Genomic DNA, 18,130 nt, shown 5'->3' on the forward strand with positions numbered 1-18,130 from the left:
TTGACATGGCATTGGGACCAATGTGCATTGGTAACATTTTTTTAATCTACAAATTGTAAAATAAATAATAAATAAATACAGATAACTTTCCCTTAATCGATATCCCGTATCTCGATATCCCGTATCTCGATATCGAGTTAGAGAACCATAGTGAAAGTTGGTTTTCATGGCTACCTCGATGGTCCCTTGGATCGCAGTTGCACTGGTTTTGTGTTCTGTAACTCGATACCTCCCTAACTCGATGGTCCCTTCAATATCGAGTTATGGAGAGTTGACTGTAATTGAAAATTGTCTAACAAGTCATCCGTCTTTCGCTCTCCTCAAATGTTTTTCAATAAAAAAACTATGTCTTCCAAACTGGCATCCCTGCTACAGATTTACTCGCAGTTACCTTCAGCACGCGAGCTTTCGGTTTCAGCCGTCGTCGTCAGCTGTCCTCCGCAAAGTTGGGTTCGATCGCAAAAGTGAGCGAAGTGCTTTCAAGTGAGAGAGAGGTTTCCTTGGCCATCGTCGTCGTCGTCGCCGTCGTTTTCACCACCGTCTTCGTCGTTTCTTCGTGGTTTCCGATCGACATTCGGGTAGGTCTAGGCGCAACCTACCCAAACTAAGCGACAGGGAGCCTGGCAGCCAGCAGCACCTCGGAAAATTACTTGCAATAATGAAATTAGTTTAAGAGAAGTGCTCGCATGAGAAGCACTTGGAGCGGGTTTTGTGTTTCCCCTTTTTCCAAAGCCGTTTTCGGATTTGCCAGTTTTCTGTTCGACTAGAAATCATATACTAGGCTCCCAGGACCCCAACAGGGAGTTTGAGTCCAAGTGCTAACAGTTTTATTTTCGAATCGGTCGACCACACAATCCCAACGCCGAGTGTAACGTTGAAGTTTCGTCTGATAAGTTCGGAAAAGTTTAAGTTCTGGAAAATAGTTTGACACAAAGTTTCAAAGTTTGATCTGTCGGTTCGTAGAGAGGAAGAATTTTTCAGGAAAAAAGTTAAATCGCATCGAATCCCTTAGTGATGTGACACAGTTCTGGAGTGAATTCCATCGAAAAAAATTTTCCATCCCAGAAACGAGGATATTAAGACCCCATCGAACACCCCTCGAAGAGATGCTGCGCTGAGTGCGTTCGTCGATAATCCACACACGCCAAACAGAGCTGCGTCGAGAGTTTGGGAAAGTTTTGCAAAAGTGCGCGCCAATCTATCGGGCCCCCCTCAGTCGAGAGAAATCCCCGCAGAAAAATACCTTTTCTTCCGTCGTCCGGTCCAGTGAGCTGGGATTTTAGCGCCACCAGGAAGGATTTCCCTGCCAGCGAAGCGTAGCGCAAAATCTGAATAATCTGGATCAACTCCAAACGGATGATAGCAGTGAATGGTAGTTGAGGGTGGATGAGTGGATCGCATGAAACCAAAAAGGGCGTATGTGTGTGATGGCGGCAGGTGAAAAAGTGTTGTGAGGAATTGAAGTTATTAGAGCTACCCCCAATTGAAATCTTTCGTTGAAGTGAGGGGAAAAGAGAAAAATTGTTGCACACAGTGATTTTCGTAGAAGTTTGAAGATTTTTCCTTGACGGTGCAAAAAAGAGGTGTGAATCTGAAAGTGCTTCAAGAAAAGTGGAACAAACAGGATTTCTACAGGTTTTGTTGAAGCGGGAGAATAGTACTTGCTAGTTTATAGGGAGAACGGAGAGTCCAGGAGGACATCCGAAGTGTGGAACGTTTCCTGCTAAGAAGACAGAACAGTCCGATGATGGAGTTTAGAGCAGGAGTATTCTGGCTTTCGTGCCTGGTTCTGCTGTTTAATCAAGGTAAGGCTACGATACATTTGGGTTTTGGGCAAGGGAGTCTTTATGATGAAATCAATAAGTTCGTCGCTTATCGCGTTGAAGTCTTTTGAATGGATCTTGTTGAAACTGTAATAATTTCGTACCTTGTAGCACAAAACAATACAATGAGTTGCGATCTTTTGATCAAGGTTTTATTAAACATTTATCTATGAATTCACATGATTCAATTTGATCACAAATATGAGCAGGCGAAATATATGAAATTAACTAAAGTTTTTTTTTAAGTCTTCAGGATCTTTATACTGCCAGAACGGCACCAAGTACATAAAAGCTCATAACTCAAAAATGGTTACATCAATTCGGCTATTTTTTCACAACAGACTATCATCAACCTAATGGCTTGAAAAGCGTGTAACCGAACATGAGCCTAAGATATGGACGTGGGTTATTGCTACGCGTCAGTCCCTCAAGAAATTTCGGAATTCTACTGGACCAAATAACCAATTTTCAAAACTGATACATATTCTTAAGGCAGAAAAGCTCTTTGAGAAATTGTGAAAAAATCGAGCAAAAATATCTTTAAACATAAACGGCATGGTGATTTGAATATTGTTGATTAATTATAAAATGGTGCTGCTAGTAGAGGGGTTAATTCCATTTTGACTCGCGCAAGAGTTCGAATCGACAATTTAACAGGAAAAAAGTTTTTTTTTTCGTTCTCGTTGATTTTAGATGTGTGATGTCTTCAGATAAGTTCGTAATTGAAATTAGCAACCCCTTAGAAAAAAATTGAATAAGGTGGTGCTTATGAAGGTTTAAATTTTACTCCATATATTTTTATTTGAGGTTTTTGTAATTGCATTCTTCGGCAAACTTTAAGAAACTGTTATTATGAGCTTTGCCGAATACATTTTTGATCTAACTCTTCATTATAGCTCAGTTAATTGACTCTGATCGTATTAACGTTGGGTGGACCCAAAAAAGTTAGTTGTTTCGGCCAAACTTTTTGTTTTCAGTTTTACGTGAATATGATTTTCTGAAAAGTTGTAGAGGAAGTATTAGTACATATTTTTGCTGAACGTAATCATTTGGAAGTTGTCGGTAAATTTAGGTGAAAAACTATGAAATCTTTAGATGTCTATAACTCGTGGAGTTTGTTCGACAAAATTTTTCTTCGAAGGCATTCGAAAGGCCATACATGAGGCAATTTTTGCTGCAAAAACTGTGAGAACGTTTTTTTTTTTTTTCAAATTCCGAAAAATCACTTCAAAAAAGCGAAATTCGCCTGTAACTCACACTACTTCAAAGTTATCAGCGTGCTGTAGGCTTTAACTTGATTCACAACTTCCCCATATACAACTTTTGGAAAAAGACGACGCGAAAAATGTAGAAAATATAATGCATTTTTAGTTATGATAGTTTTCCCCAAATTTCGATTCCCCGAATGTCGTTTCCCCGAACGCCAGTTCCCTGAAGGCTAGTTTCCCGAATACCCCGTTTTCACGAATAGCACAGTTCCTCGAACATTTTTTAGCACTTATAATTGTTATAGCTTTTTGCATTTCAAGGTGGTGAACGTTTATCTGATATGCACCCTTCTTTACTTGATTGGCGGTGCTTTCGATTTTCAATGTCCTCAGCATTTTTGACAAGATGTGTTTAGTCGAAAATGGCGAAATACCACGAAAAAATTTGATTGCTTACTATTCTTTCTATTTCAGCATAGTCTCACTTAAGACCAGTGTTTCTCAAACTTTTTTGACTTTCACCCCCTTGAAGCCAATATTTTCTGGAATCGATCCCCTGATATATTGTTATTATTTTTGGATGTAAATGCTTTGTAGAGCTGAAATTTTGATCAATATGCTTGTTGCATGCGTGCACCGAAAATAAGTCATATTACAAAGATTACAGCAGTAGTATCTGGAAAATGAAATAAATATGTTAAACATATGAAAATTTAAGGCATATCTAAACGTAATTAACCTCCACTCAAAAGTGCATCATAGATTTCTACGATATCTTTGATGTTTGGTTTATTGATCTTTAGGGACAAATTTGCTATATTAGCAGATTTCCAGGGCATCCTAAGTAACCTTTAGCCCGATAATTCACCTTTTTGACCTTAAAGGGCTATTATAGGCTAATATCTGACATATCAACTGTACAATAGCACTCTATTAGCTATATTGGATAGTCATTTGAATTCCGCATGAACTTCAAGTTAATTTTTATTAAATAGCAGTCCGTCGGGCTTACATTGGGAATCACTGCTCAAGACTATTCTTGCACCTGTTTGAACTGCATAACTTTTCAGGAAAATGGGTCATTCGGGGAACTAGCATTCGGACAAATGACATTCGGAGAAAAGTAGCTCAATCTGCATTTTTCTATTAGTTTATCAATAATTAATTCAAGGAGCAACAATTTAATTTTACTCATATTATCTCAAGAATTTCACAAACCTGAACGCTTTTTGATAACCAAGTTTTTTTTTTTTTAATTATGTTCGATTGTTCCACCCCTGCCACAGTCTTGTATTCCATGACACTGCTGTATAAAATTGGTACCAATAACAGCAGTCACAATTACCTAAAGATTTTGAAGTATCATGAGCACCATTTTTTTTTGTATTGAAATATATGTAATTTAAATCACTGACCACTTATAAAATTATAATAAAATCGCAAAATGACATAATATATAACAACAAATTTATGAAATTGGCTATTGAACAACTTTAAAACATAACGTATTGCAATCAATATCAGGTGACCTACATATGAATCGTATCATAATTTCTAGTCGGTTCATGCAACTTAAGAATAGGCAAATTTCCATCGTATATCGTGTGGCAGGTACGATGATACACTGTGCCCAGGGAAGTCAAGGAAATTTACATTACGAAATGATCCTGGAACCTTGACACCTTCAATATGGCTTTGCTTCATAACCGAGGACTCTAACTTAAGGCTAAGGAAGGCCCAAATTCTTTAAAATAATATACAACTGAATTTTGTCTTATGAATGCCGTCAAAAGATATTTTTATGTTTGCCTCAATCAGAGATATTCGCAATCAAAATAGGTGTTGTTTTGCATGAAAAACAACAATAATTTCCAAACAGGAAAAAGATGGTGAATTCGTTTACTTATCTAATTACGCATTTTTAAGGTGAAGATGAATCGAAGCCAAACCTCGAATTTTCAAGAGCACAAATCTTGAGAACCAAGCATCCGTTTAGTCTGAAAACTTAATCGATTGATCACTAACTGGTGGTGACCAATCGATTAAGTTTTCAGCTCAAATGGGTGTTCGGTTCTCCAGATTTGTGCCTTGAAAATTCGAGGTTTGACTTCGATTCATCTTCACCTTAAAGCACTAAAAGTGTTTCACAAACTACTTTGATGAGCTATTAAAATTGAAAACGCAAACCAATTTTCTTTGGACCAATCCATGTCACCATACGAAAAAAAGCTCTAAATCGGTCACTTAAAAAGCTACAAAAAAACTTGTTTGTGCAAAGTTGCTTCAAATTGAACGGTCTACAATTTCGCTGAAGCATGTATACTATAATTTTTACAAACAAGAAAGTTTGTCTACTTTTTCTTTGGAAATATGGACCACTCCAATCTTGAATAACATCAAAAAAGGGTATTACTAATACAAACTACTGTTGAGAAGACCGTTTTCGTATAATATTTAATTTTTTAAGCACAAAATACATCTTTTCACGTGAAAATGCTGTGTAGATTATAATGCACTGATCAACAAACTTTTCCGACCGATCTTGCAACAAAAAAAAATAGAGGTATGCTTGGATCAAACAGCAAAGTTTTCTGGATGACGTTCGACGTAATGACGAGGTAATAAGACTAATTACGGTCAAGCACACAATCATACACGTTTACAATAATTGGCATTTTTCATCTTAAATTTAAAAAGTTGAGAGTTCTGTGATTTTTTGTAACAATTCAATGTAAGATCCCAGACAACCGGAAACATCTTTCAAAAAATACCTTGTCTCGTTTTTTTTGGATCAGTTTTCTTTGAACCACCGTATGTCACCATAGCAAAAAACTCCATATCAGTCAGTTTAAAATCTACAAAAAAAAACTTGTTTTCTGCAAAGTTGCTTGAAATTTAATGTTCTACTATTTTGCTGAAGCACGTATACTACAATTTCTATTTACAACAAAGTTATTTATACTATTTTTAAGGAAATGTGGACCACTTCAATCTTGTCCTATTCAATACAAACAACATTTGTAAGAAGACCGTTTTCGTTTAATTTTACATTTTAAAGCAATAAATGCATCTTTCCGCGTGTCCGTTTCTGGACCAAAATGCACTGATCATACTAACCTTTCGACAAACCTTGCTGCAAAAAAATATGAAACTTTTGTGAGCATTGTGGAAATGCAGAGATATGCCTGGATCAAACGGCAAAGGAAATAGGATGACGTTAAGACTAATGAGGTAAGAGACATATCAAGGTCAATCTTACAACCACACATGCTTAAAATAAGTAGCATTTATTATCTTCAATGCACAAAGTGGAGAGTTCAGACAATGTTTGTAACAATTCAATGTAAGATACCAGAAAACCGGAATTTCCTTTCAAAAAATCCCTTGTTTCTTTATGTTGACTAGTTTTCTTTGGACCACTCTATGTCACCATAGCAAAACAGCTCTAAATCGTTCAGTTAAAAAGCTACAAACAACTTGTTTCATGCAAAGTTGCTTAAAATTGAATGGTTTACAATTTTTCCGAAGCAAGTATACTATAATTTCTACAAACAAGAAAGTTTGTTATAACATGTCTATGCAAATGTGAACCACTTCTCTCTTGAATGACATCAAAAAAGAGCCTAACTTACACAAACAACTTTTTTGAAGACCGTCTGCGTCTAATGTTTCATTTTTAAGCATTTAATGCATCTTTCCAAGTGAAACTGCTTTCTGGATCATAATGATCTGATCATACTAACATTTCCTACAAATCTTGCTACAAAAAACATGAAACTATTGTTAGCTTGTGGAAATGCAGAGGTATGCTTGGATCAAACAGCAAAGAATTTTGGATGACTTCAAACTTGATGAGGTAGTAAGACTTATCATGGTAAAACACACACTCATACTCGCCCAAAAAAATTTGCATTTATCATCTTGAATTCACAAAAGGGAGAGTTCTGAGAATTTTTATAACAATTTAATGTAAGATCCCAGACAACTGGAATTTTCTTTCAAAAAATCCCTTGATTCGTTTAATTTGGACCAGATTTCTTTGGACCACCCTATATCACCATGACAAAAATAGCTCCTAATCAGTCAGTTTAGAAGCTACAAAAAAACTTGTTCTCTGCAAATTTGCTTAAACTTGAATGGTCTACAATTTTGCTGAAGCATGTAAACTGATTTTTTTTACCAACAAAAAAGTTTGTTCTTAAAGTTTGTGCATTAAAGCTGTAGTTAAAAATTATCAGTCAAAATAATGAAAAAAAACCCTAACACTAGAGCTGTTGCCAAGATTTGATAAAATAATTATTGTAAAAAAACTATTTCATGGAATTTTCATCATGTGTTTAAAAATTTCGCCAAAGGCTTCACATTTTTTTTAACAGCAGCTCTTACTTCTTCCTAAGCAGTCCACAAAGAATTGTCAGATCGACTTTTGGAGATTTATTAAAAATTTAAAAATGTAGACAAATGGGTTAGAGCCATGTCCTGAAAGTGCTGCATTATTTTCAAAATTTTGGTTTGTTGATTGAGAACTGCTTCGAAGATTGTTCCACGAGCGGTGTTCGACATTCAAATCTCAAACGTAAAATTTGAATTCCAATTTCCACAAGTCAGTGCATTTGCTTTAAATGAACTGACTGTATAATGCATTGAAATGGCAAATAGGCATTGAAAAATAGCATTTTGTAAGTTGTATTTCAACAGAAATACCAAAAACTTCGAAAATTTTGTTTTCAAATGATGAAAAAAATATATTTTATTTGACTGTAAATGATGATTACAACTCCATCACATGCTCCATATAGACGATCATTACGGTTTTAGAAATAACTGCGAGATGTACGTTACTTGCTGTTAAAAATCAAAAAGCTCACCATGTTCATCAAACGAGACTCTCAATTTATTTGGATCCGATTCCTGATCTCTGCAGTACGATGCTTTTGTGAAATTTTAAACTTTATTCATTCAAAATACTATGAATAATTATTCAATTAAAGCTTAACTAGTGCTTATATGTCAGAAAGGATATTCAATAATTTATAAAAGCACTAAAAAACTTGGATTCAACCTACCTAATTTAACTTCAAACCTTAACTCGATCATAGTAATCTCTCTCGAAATTGTTTAAATTTACTTTTGTCGATAGTGACAATTAAGTCCCCAATTTTTGCACCTCGTTTTGCACGAATAGTCTTCAATCCAAGAAGAAACCCCTCGCGTGCATCCCATCACACACACTTCTTCTTCTTTCTGGCGTTACGTCCCCACTGGGACAAAGCCTGCTTCTCAGCTAAGTGTTCTTATGAGCACTTCCACAGTTATTAACTGAGAGCTTACTATGCCAATGACCATTTTTGCATGCGTATATCGTGTGGCAGGTACGAAGATACACTATGCCCTGGGAAGTCGAGAAAATTTCCAACCCGAAAAGATCCTCGACTGGTGGGATTCGAACCCACGACCCTCAGCTTGGTCTTGCTGAATAGCTGCGCGTTTACCGCTACGGCTATCTGGGCCCCATCACACACACACGTTCCACAAATTACAGTCCACAGCATCAAAGCCCAAAAACGCTTGACGACGCTCGCCGTGTTAGTTGTAATGAAAGACCCCCCTTCAAAAAACTGAAATCCAATCCCAATTGGTAGGACCACAGTGCCACCAAATCTCGCCACATGCACTGATTAGATACTCATCATGCAAACAAGTGTGACAGCAGGCGACCCGACCAATATGTCGTGTGGTATCGTCGTCGTCGTCGTCTGATCGTCATTCATCATCATTTGCGCGAGTCGCGTCGCGGTGATCCTCGAGACAATTGGTGAGCTCCAAAGCAGCTGGTGCGCGCGATACCCCCTTACCTGCTTATTAGACAGTTTGGTCGCTTTTGGTTACGCATTTAATGGCTTTGCGGAGCGTCGTCGTAACACGCGGATCGGTTTTTTTTAGCTGTCATTTTTTTTTTCTGAGTTTTTCACTTCATTTGTGGCTGATGCACAACGGGACGAATGGTCAATATCTGGAAATTTTTCCGATAATCGTAGATCAGAATTTTCAAAACGTTTGACATATGAGATATTTTAAAATGGTTTGGCTGTTTGGCATTTTGTGACTGGAATATTAGATTCGAAAATTCGCCATAGGTTGTTTCGAACTGTTTCATCTGACGACTTTCAAATATATTTGTAAGTAAACTCTTTATCGCTCTACCGAAGTGTTTTGTAACATTACCCAAAATGTTTTTCATATATTTCCTAAATTTCTTGTTTTCAAAGATTACATTATTTCACAAAGTCATGTAAATTTTCAAAACCAACAACTTTGTGACAGCGAAAAGGACTGTATGAGGAAAACAACAAGTTGTAATCAGTTTTTAGTAAAATTTTATCCCTTTCATGGTGCTGTGGTCATTAGACAGGCAAATTAGTGCGCCATTTTTTTTTTTTTTTTGAATTTTCATCTGAAGACACCACACCAATAAAACACGTCTACTGAAACAAAGTTCACGATTTCGAGCATCCATCCCACTGTGCTATGACGCCTTTTTCGGTGAGGTGCTCTGAATGTAACTGCTCCCGCTAACTGAACTGACACCGAGTGCAAATTGATGGGCAAATTTTGGGTCACCGAATAGTGGCACCCGGGGTCGGTTGGTGTCGAATCAGTCGGTCGAACAGGTTTCCAAATCCGGTTCACACTCGCGGAGGTAATTGATGATAGAGTGTGTTTTGGCTTCCTATGTGGGGGCATATGTGAGTATTTTTGTGGGGCCCGGTCCGTGGCCAATTTGTAGATCAATTGATCTGTTGACCTCACTTTTTTTTGGGACCGTTAGGAATGCACAGAAAGCGAGCCAATGTCGTCACATTTGACCTGAGCTACTTGCGAGGTGATGACGCATATCGTTTGAGAAAATGGATGGATCGGACCATCAATTTGTCACTTATGAAAGTTCTCATTTAATTCAATGACTATTTTTAATAATCCTCTAGAAAAATATCTTTTCAGTTTCTTTATTCGATTATTTATTTTTTTATTTTTTTATTAGTATCAGCTTTTAACATAGAGTTCTTAGAAATTTTCCATTTTTGCAAGTATGAAGAAAAAATATCTCAACTTTTTTGCAATTTATTACATATGACATACAGGCTTCGTCCTTTGGCGGAAAGGCCTGTGTCATCAACAAACTCAAATTTTTGGTTCAACTCAGGTAAGTCAGATGTAAAAATATTGTATAATATAATGGCATTTGGAATAATGGCTTCATAATGCTGTCATGAGAAACACCAGCTCTTACAGGAAGTCTTTCAGATTAATTTTACAATCAAACCTTCATGCCAAACACTGTCGAATGCTTTTTTTATGTCTAGAAAAGCAAGACCAGTAGAATAGGCTTAAGATTTGTTGGAACGGATCAAATTTGTTACACGTAAAAGTTGATGAGTGGTCAAATGTCCATGGCAGAATCCGATCTGTTCATTGGCAAAAATTGAATTTTCGTTGATGTGGACCATCATTCTGTTCAAAATGACCTTTCAAAAAGTTTACTGATGGAGGAAAGCAAACCGATTGGACGATAGCTAGAAGCTTCTGCAGGATTTTTGTCTGGTTTTAAAATTGGAACAACCTTAGCATTTTTCCAATTGTCAGGAAAATATGCTAATTGAAAACATTTGTTGAATATATCAACTATAAATGATAAGCTACTTTCTGGAAGTTTCTTGATGAGGATTCCATCAGAAAATTCCATCATCGCCAGGAGCTTTCATATTTTTGAACTTTTTAATAATAGTTCTCACTTCTTCCAAATCAGTCTCCCAGGAATTAAAAAAAATGTTCTCTTGATTTAGAATATTTTCGAAGTCCTGAGTAGCTTCATTCTCAAATGAACTAGTAAGTCCTAAATAAATATTGTGCGCACTTTCAAACTGCATAGCAAGTTTTTGAGCTTTTTTGCAATAATCTGTAATAATCTGTTTTCCTTTTTCAATGCCGGTATTGGCTTTTATGATTTTTTTTCTTCAAAATTTTAAATAATTTCCAATAGGGCTAAGAGCCAAAGTTCAATTGAGAAATTATATATTTCAAATTTTTTGTTTTTTAATTGAGCAAAACGTTTCTTGATTTCTTTCTGCAAAATCTGCCATATAATTTTCATGGAAGGATCGCGAGTGCGTTGAAATTGCCTTCTGCTCACATTTTTAAGACGGATCAAGAGTTTAAGATCATCGTCTATTATCATGGATTCAATTTTACTTCACATTTTGGAATTGCAATGCTCCTGGCTTAAACACAGGATTTTTTTTAAAGTTTCAAGAGCATTGTCAATATCAAGTTTTGTTTGTAAAGAAATGTTAAAATCAAGATTAGAGTCTTTATATGTTTCATATATATTCCAGTCAGCTTGAAAATAATTGAAAGTGGAGCTGATAGGATTAAGAATCGCTTCATGGGATATTTGAAACGTAACAGCGACATGATCAGAATCAAAATCTGCATGAGTAACTAATTGGCTACAAAGATGACTAGAGTCGGTTAAGACCAAATCAATCGTAGAAGGATTTCTAGAAGAGGAAAAACATGTAGGGCTATCAGGGTACTGAATTGAGAAATATCCTGAAGAGCACTCATCAAATAAAATTCTGCCGTTGGAATTACTTTGAGAATTATTCCATGACTGATGTTTGGCATTCGAGTCACCAATGGCAAAAAAATTGACTTATTGCGTACTATGTAAGTATATTTACCAAGCTGTGTTTCCACTGAAACACCTGAAGTTACAAAAGCTTCAGCTTCAAATGACGAAAACAGTTGATGTTTTATACGCCTATGCATGATGATTGCAACACCCCCACATGATCCATCAAGTCGATCATTATGATAAACAAAAAAGTTAGGATCTTTTTTTTAGTTTAGATCCAGGTTTTAAATATGTTTCAGTAATAACTGCTACATGCACTAGAGTGGTTCAAAAAATCGTTTTTGCTCCACACCGCTCATTCGATCCTAGATCAAATTCTGAGTGTCCTCCCAAAATTTGAGTTCTTTCGGATGAAACTGAGACTCCCTTTGAAGTTTATATGGGAATTACTATGGGAAAAGCAAGCAGTTCATACAATCGGTCATAGTGTTTGCCAATGGGGATTAGAACTACGTTGATACTGTGAGATACAATAGTCAGCTACAACTTTGCCGAAGACCGTTCTTAAATCGGACCCCCAGTAATAAGTTATGATTTTTGAATGAGTTGTAAAACTTTGGCTATAATTATTGGGCTGTTCTGCGGGCATCACTGGATACCGTTTTGATTCATATTACGGACACTCTCGTTTGTATGGGAAACATTTCACACGAAATGTTTCAATTTTCGCCCTCCAAAAGTTCTCATTTTCGAGGCTTGTTTTATTAGGTTTTTTCCATAAATATCATTGCAAATTTATAATGCCCAACTACCTTAGACGTCTCTTAAGTGGTTAAACGATTTCAATTGCTGATTTGACTGTTCCATTAATGATTATCATGAGCTGTCCGTAATTCGAATCAATGCGTCCGGAATATGAGGCAAAAGTGAGGGAGCGTCCGGAATAAGAATCATGAAAAGGCCACACGTTTTGATTGATTTAAAATTATTCAAATTGCGGACGCGTATTCTTTACCCACCATCCGAAAGTTAAGGGCTTCCGATGCTCGATAACGCTAAAAAGTCATACAGAATGATTTATTTTGTATGGTCCAAGCTGGGTTATACTTCACTGAAGCCTTAAGTGTCCGTAATATGAATCAAAACGGTATATGCAGTAAAACATAGTAGCCATGATTTGTGCGTGCTATCTTTCGCGCCAAGTGCAGAAATGTTGCCTGTTCAGAAGTTAAATGAGCACTGCTGAAGAATTTGTGACTGGATATAAATCAATATCTAATTACTGAGGCGTCCGATTTGAAAACGGTCTTCAGCAAAGTTGTAGCTGATGAATGTATCTCACAGTATCAATGTAGCTCTAATCCTCAAGAGCACATGGGCAAAAACTATGACGGATTGAATGAACTGCTTGCTTTAGTAATTCCCATATAAACTTTAATGGACTTGTGCAGTCTCAGTTTTGGATGAATGAGTTCAAATTTTGGGAGGCCACTCAGAATTTGATCTAGAATCGAATGAGCAGTGTGGAGCAAAAACGATTTTTGAACCACTCTAATATGCACGTTATTAGCTGTAAGCAAATGAAACAGCTCAAGGAACGAGCATTCCAATTTGAAATATTTAAATTATTATTTATTGGATCGATAACAATTTGATTAGAAAATTTTACACCGACTTGGATTGCTTCAGTCATAGTGGTGGCTTTGAACATTGCATCAATCATTAGATTCAATAGACCATTTCCGTCAGATCTAACCCCCAGTTTTTGTATTTTTCTTCGAAAGACAATCATGTTTAATGAATATTACCGCTTTCAGATTTTGTTTATATGCACTCCTGATTTTCTTATAAATTTTTGAAAACCTGTATATTCACCACATTTTGCAAAATAAAACGAGATGCGGCACAGTTTGTTCAACCCTATGGGTATACGTATACTTGTACATCGTGGTGATTTTGGATCCCACCCCTGCATTGGGATGTTTATTTACATTTAGAAACGTCAAATCCGGTCTGCGATCAGACTGACTGAGATCCCGGTCAAGGCGCCCCAAACAGGAGCACCAATGAAACTAACGTCAAAAAACTTTCTTTCCTAACCTTAACTTAGCATTTTCATTAGTCGGATCTCAATTTTCCTGAAATCAGTGCAACAATATGGAAAACATGCAAATGTAGAACATTAAAAATCACTTTGTCCACCCTTTTCTCTAAACTTTAACATTAAGTCGTCTTCCGGCAGGAATATATAACATTCCAATCCACAAACTCAAAATCCCGGAAAAAAACAAAACTATGATCCACCCAACACGTACGGTAATCGCTATTTTTCATTATAAACGACTTTAAATATCACTATGTTTGCTACTCATGCCGACAAATGCCTTATAGAACTGTTGACTTATGATCCGGAAGCTTCCCGCCTTGAGTGAGCAATCTTCCGGATCATTCAAACTTCGTCGGCAGAAAAAGATCAGACAAGGCGTCTATTCTGTTTGGACTCCGTAGAACCTTCAACGGTTGCGGGAGAAGACTAAAATGAATCCGGTGGTCAACATTCCGCAGTAGAGGAAAAACCTTGGAAGACAATTTCTACAAAATAAACAACAAACTTGCTCTTATACTCTTTCCTTTATTCATCCTTTAGTATAGGATTTATGGATTTGCTGTTACACAGCAATCTAAATATCACAACCCGGAACTATATCGGACCGGACATAGTAAGTCAGCCACTCTCCCGTCTTGATTCCAAACGGAAACCGCTCAGTTCAGTGCACTTCTCTAAATTTTCTGGTTTTGCATTCGGATTCCAGCAGCGTCAGGCAGGATGCCATCTTTCCGTACCGGACGTTGCGGATGATTTTACGGTTCTGCTCTCTGAGAATTCCACCTTCACCTGGCCTACTGGCCCTGGGAACCGGTGCGGCTGAGGACCTTGATGACGTGAGCCAAAACTTATCCATGATTTTGTCGGTGATTTTTACGGAGCACTAGCAACAAAAAACGGCAAAAACGATGATGACGATCGGGTGGTATGTGGTTTCCATATGATGAATGAAAACATAAACAAAAATCATCTGTCATGCCAGCTGATCAAAAACCCACCACAACCAACAGTTAAAACTATAAGGGACAAAGGGGTCCGCGTTTTTTTTTTCGAGGTAAAATAATTTGTGGGGGACCGAGGGGTGAACTAACGTGCCGCCAGTTTTTTATTGTTTTCCAATAGTTAGAGGCTTCAAAACATGTGGGTTCCTTAGGCAAGTTTGTTCAGTATAATGACAAAAATCTTATAAGCCAATAAAAAAATTTAACGAAAATGGTCTATTGTTCAATTAGAAATTTAAATTCAAAGGCAGACATATCACTTGAAGTGGGTACATTATCTGATGATTTTTCGTTAGAATTTTCGGTAGACGAAGAAGCGGAGTAGATGTTACCTGTGGCGGCAGGGTTTTTTTTCCATTTGATTTGAAACAATTGGAATAGTATGAATAGGGGAGAAGTTCAAATTATCTACTACGATATCGGAAAAGGATTTTCCATGAGTAGAAACATTCAAAATTTAAAGATTCGAACGGCTACCCGACGGATTAAAATTGGTTTGTGAATGAGCATGATTATGATCTTCCTGATGGGTATGGGATCGTTAACTGCAAAATGAGCATTGTTCGATACTATACCAGGCAACTTCTGGAAACGACAGTTATCGTAACGGATATTATTGTTCATCTGCCTGGCACGAGCCTCGACGACTCGCCTACGCGAAGGACAAGCCCAAAAATTGGACTTATGATTGCCCCCGCAATTGGCGCATATTAACTTATTGGTATCTTCCTTCACTGGACAGACGTCCTTAGCGTGAGAAGAACCTTCGCAAATCATGCATTTAGCATCCATGCGGCAATTTTTTGTAACATGGGGTCATGTTTTGGCACCGACGGCACTGAGTGTGGTTCTGGTAATTTCATCGAACATAAGTTGTGCTTTTTCTAAAGCTTTAATATTATTTAGTTCGTTTTTGTTAAAGTGAACTAAATAATATTCTTGAGAAAGCCCTTTCCGACAAATGCCAGATTGAGTTCTCTTTTTCATAATGATTTCTTGGACTGGGGAAAATCCATTAACTCCATTTTTGATAACTTTCGGTGACTTATAGTCTCCTGAGAGACCTTTTCAGACAACTTTGAATAAACGTTCAGTTTTGACGTCGTAAGTAAAAAAAAATATGCTTCTTCTCTTCAAGATGTTTGAGAAGAAGTTCGCGATCTTTAAGAGTTTCCGGCAAAACGCGACAGTCTTCTTTCTTTGCGATTTGGAAGGAAACCTTGATTCCCCTAATGGAGTTCAAGATCTCCTGCCTAAATCCCGCAAATTCGGAACAACTGACCACGATAGGCGGCACTCTTTGCTTCCTCACTTGAATCAAAGAGCCTGGGCTAGAGGCTGCTTCGATTTGATGCTCGGAAAATTTGTCTAGAGCATCGAACTGATTGCTCATTTCGATACAATTATTCATTTCACCCTTGGAAGAAACTTCGCATTCCGGGGAAGCGTCCTTTCTTCCATTCTTACCACGTGTAGTGACAGTTTTAAAACCCACTTTTTTGGAAGGAAGTAGTGAATTCAGAGATTCACCCTTCCTCTTGTTTGTAGTTGTAACCATGTTCAGCGATTCAAATAAGTTTCAGTAATAACTGCTATGTGTATGTTATAATCTGTTAGAAACGAAAGTACGATGCTCACTGCAAAGAAAGTTGTTATGTGTGCATAGAACATTAAAATAAGAGACAAGCTCTTTGTCTAGTGGGGACATGAAATAGAATACAGGTTTATGCTAGAAAAACCCACGTCATACAGATGACGATAAAGAGATCAATTTAAATCAAGAGTATCTAATTTGAATATTTTCAAAACTTGTTCTTCCCCCGTCTTGCTCGTCCACCGTCCGTCGATGATTAATCGAATTCAACACAAAAATTTAACCTCCTCGCGGTAGATTAACAATTCATCCGCGCCAATGTCGAGCTTGAATGCAAACGCTAAGAACAATTCATCCGTCACCGCAGCACCCATTATAAATCAGTCAATCGTCAAACGGCGTTCGTCGTCTTCGCCAGAAGTGGCCCTGCCAGAAGAAGCATTCAAATTAGAGATCCCTGAGGGCTTTGCGGTGGCCTCACTTCCCCCTGTCAAGAACCACCCTACTAACGCAATTCTGCGAAACACAATGTCAAATAGAGACCGCAAACGATCCGGCGTCGCACAGTGGCTGCACTTGATACAAATGTTAGCCAAAAGTACAAATCTTACTCATTTTGATCAGAAGCCTAATTCATTGACAAAACATAATTTTGGTGATTTTATGGAAATTGTCTTGGTAAAATGTTTTGAGGTCTGGTTCCATTCAGATGCTGGTAATGACAAAATATGCTATATTTGAAAGAAGTCTGATGAACTGATGGTCTTATTTGATGTGTAACAAAAATATAAATTTTCAAATCTTACCGCAAATTGCAAAAATGAAGCCATGGCATATTTGTGACACATTGAGGATTGAATGAGCATTTACCTGCGTTTCTAAGATGTTTTATAAAAGCTATAGAAATGTTCCAAAAAAAAAAAAAATTGGCGAATCTCCATGGATATTGGCCTTCTCAAACTGCGAGTATGAACGGTTCAAAACATCTTGAAAATACAAAACTAAAATCCTTTCTTTCGAATGAAATTGGTTTTGTTTGATTTTGATGGTATTTATAACAGAAAAAATCGTTTTCATTGGAACGACAAGAAATTTTGAAAATGAAAAAAAAAAAAATGGTTTAGGCTGACATTTCTACAGTTCTCATAACGTCAAAAAATCTAGATCGTTCCCAGACTTTAAGGAATTGATATTTGGCAAGCTTTGGACCACTGTGCGTCGCTAATAGCTATGAATCCGCAACGCGTGCTGAGGGTCACAGTGCATCGGCCCAGCATCCGCCTAGGGGCGGGTACACAAGACCCAAGACCGGGCGAGGCGGAATAGATGAATTTTCAAACCGAGAGTCAATCTAACTTCGCAAAAGACGACGACGACGGCGCAATGTCAGTGTTTGTGCGAGGGAGTTTTTGTCTCATTTGAAACCATCGTCGTAGGAGTTGTTTCAATATCACTCGACAACAACGGACCGCTCGCTAATATATTGCCACATTGTTCTATTGAAAAGCATTGATGACGACCAATGTGCCTGAAGTTGGATAAGGGGGGTGGTGGAGGTTTCCGCCATTTGTTCGCCTCCAACAGCGACTGAAGAAAATCGAAATTTGCACCAAATTACAGCGATTCAGATCGGTCTCCTATTGTGGAAGTGTCGCTCAATTGAAGTTGCTCCAAGTTCAGTTGACAACTAGATGATTCCCATCGTCATCGTCACGTAAGTTTCTGCGTTGCAAAATTTCGCGCAAAACAGTCGCTGGGAAAT

The 18,130-nt window shown here is 37.4% G+C and overlaps 1 protein-coding gene across 3 annotated transcripts in view; it reads left to right on the plus strand.

Moving 5' to 3' along the window:
- Nucleotides 1-531: 531 nt before the first annotated feature.
- Nucleotides 532-18,130, plus strand: part of LOC5577732 (mucin-2) — a 608,111-nt gene continuing 590,512 nt past the window's right edge. The window contains exon 1 of one of the 3 annotated variants that reach the window (XM_021845835.1): nucleotides 532-1,805. In XM_021845835.1, coding sequence (XP_021701527.1) covers nucleotides 1,745-1,805 — 61 coding nt within the window. In that variant the 5' untranslated portion in view covers nucleotides 532-1,744. The remainder of the gene's footprint in view (nucleotides 1,806-18,130) is intronic. The other 2 variants (XM_021845837.1, XM_021845836.1) reach the window with 2 other exon arrangements.

Source organism: Aedes aegypti, chromosome 2, assembly GCF_002204515.2.
Source record: "Aedes aegypti strain LVP_AGWG chromosome 2, AaegL5.0 Primary Assembly, whole genome shotgun sequence".
NCBI classification, from domain to species: Eukaryota; Metazoa; Arthropoda; class Insecta; order Diptera; family Culicidae; genus Aedes; species Aedes aegypti.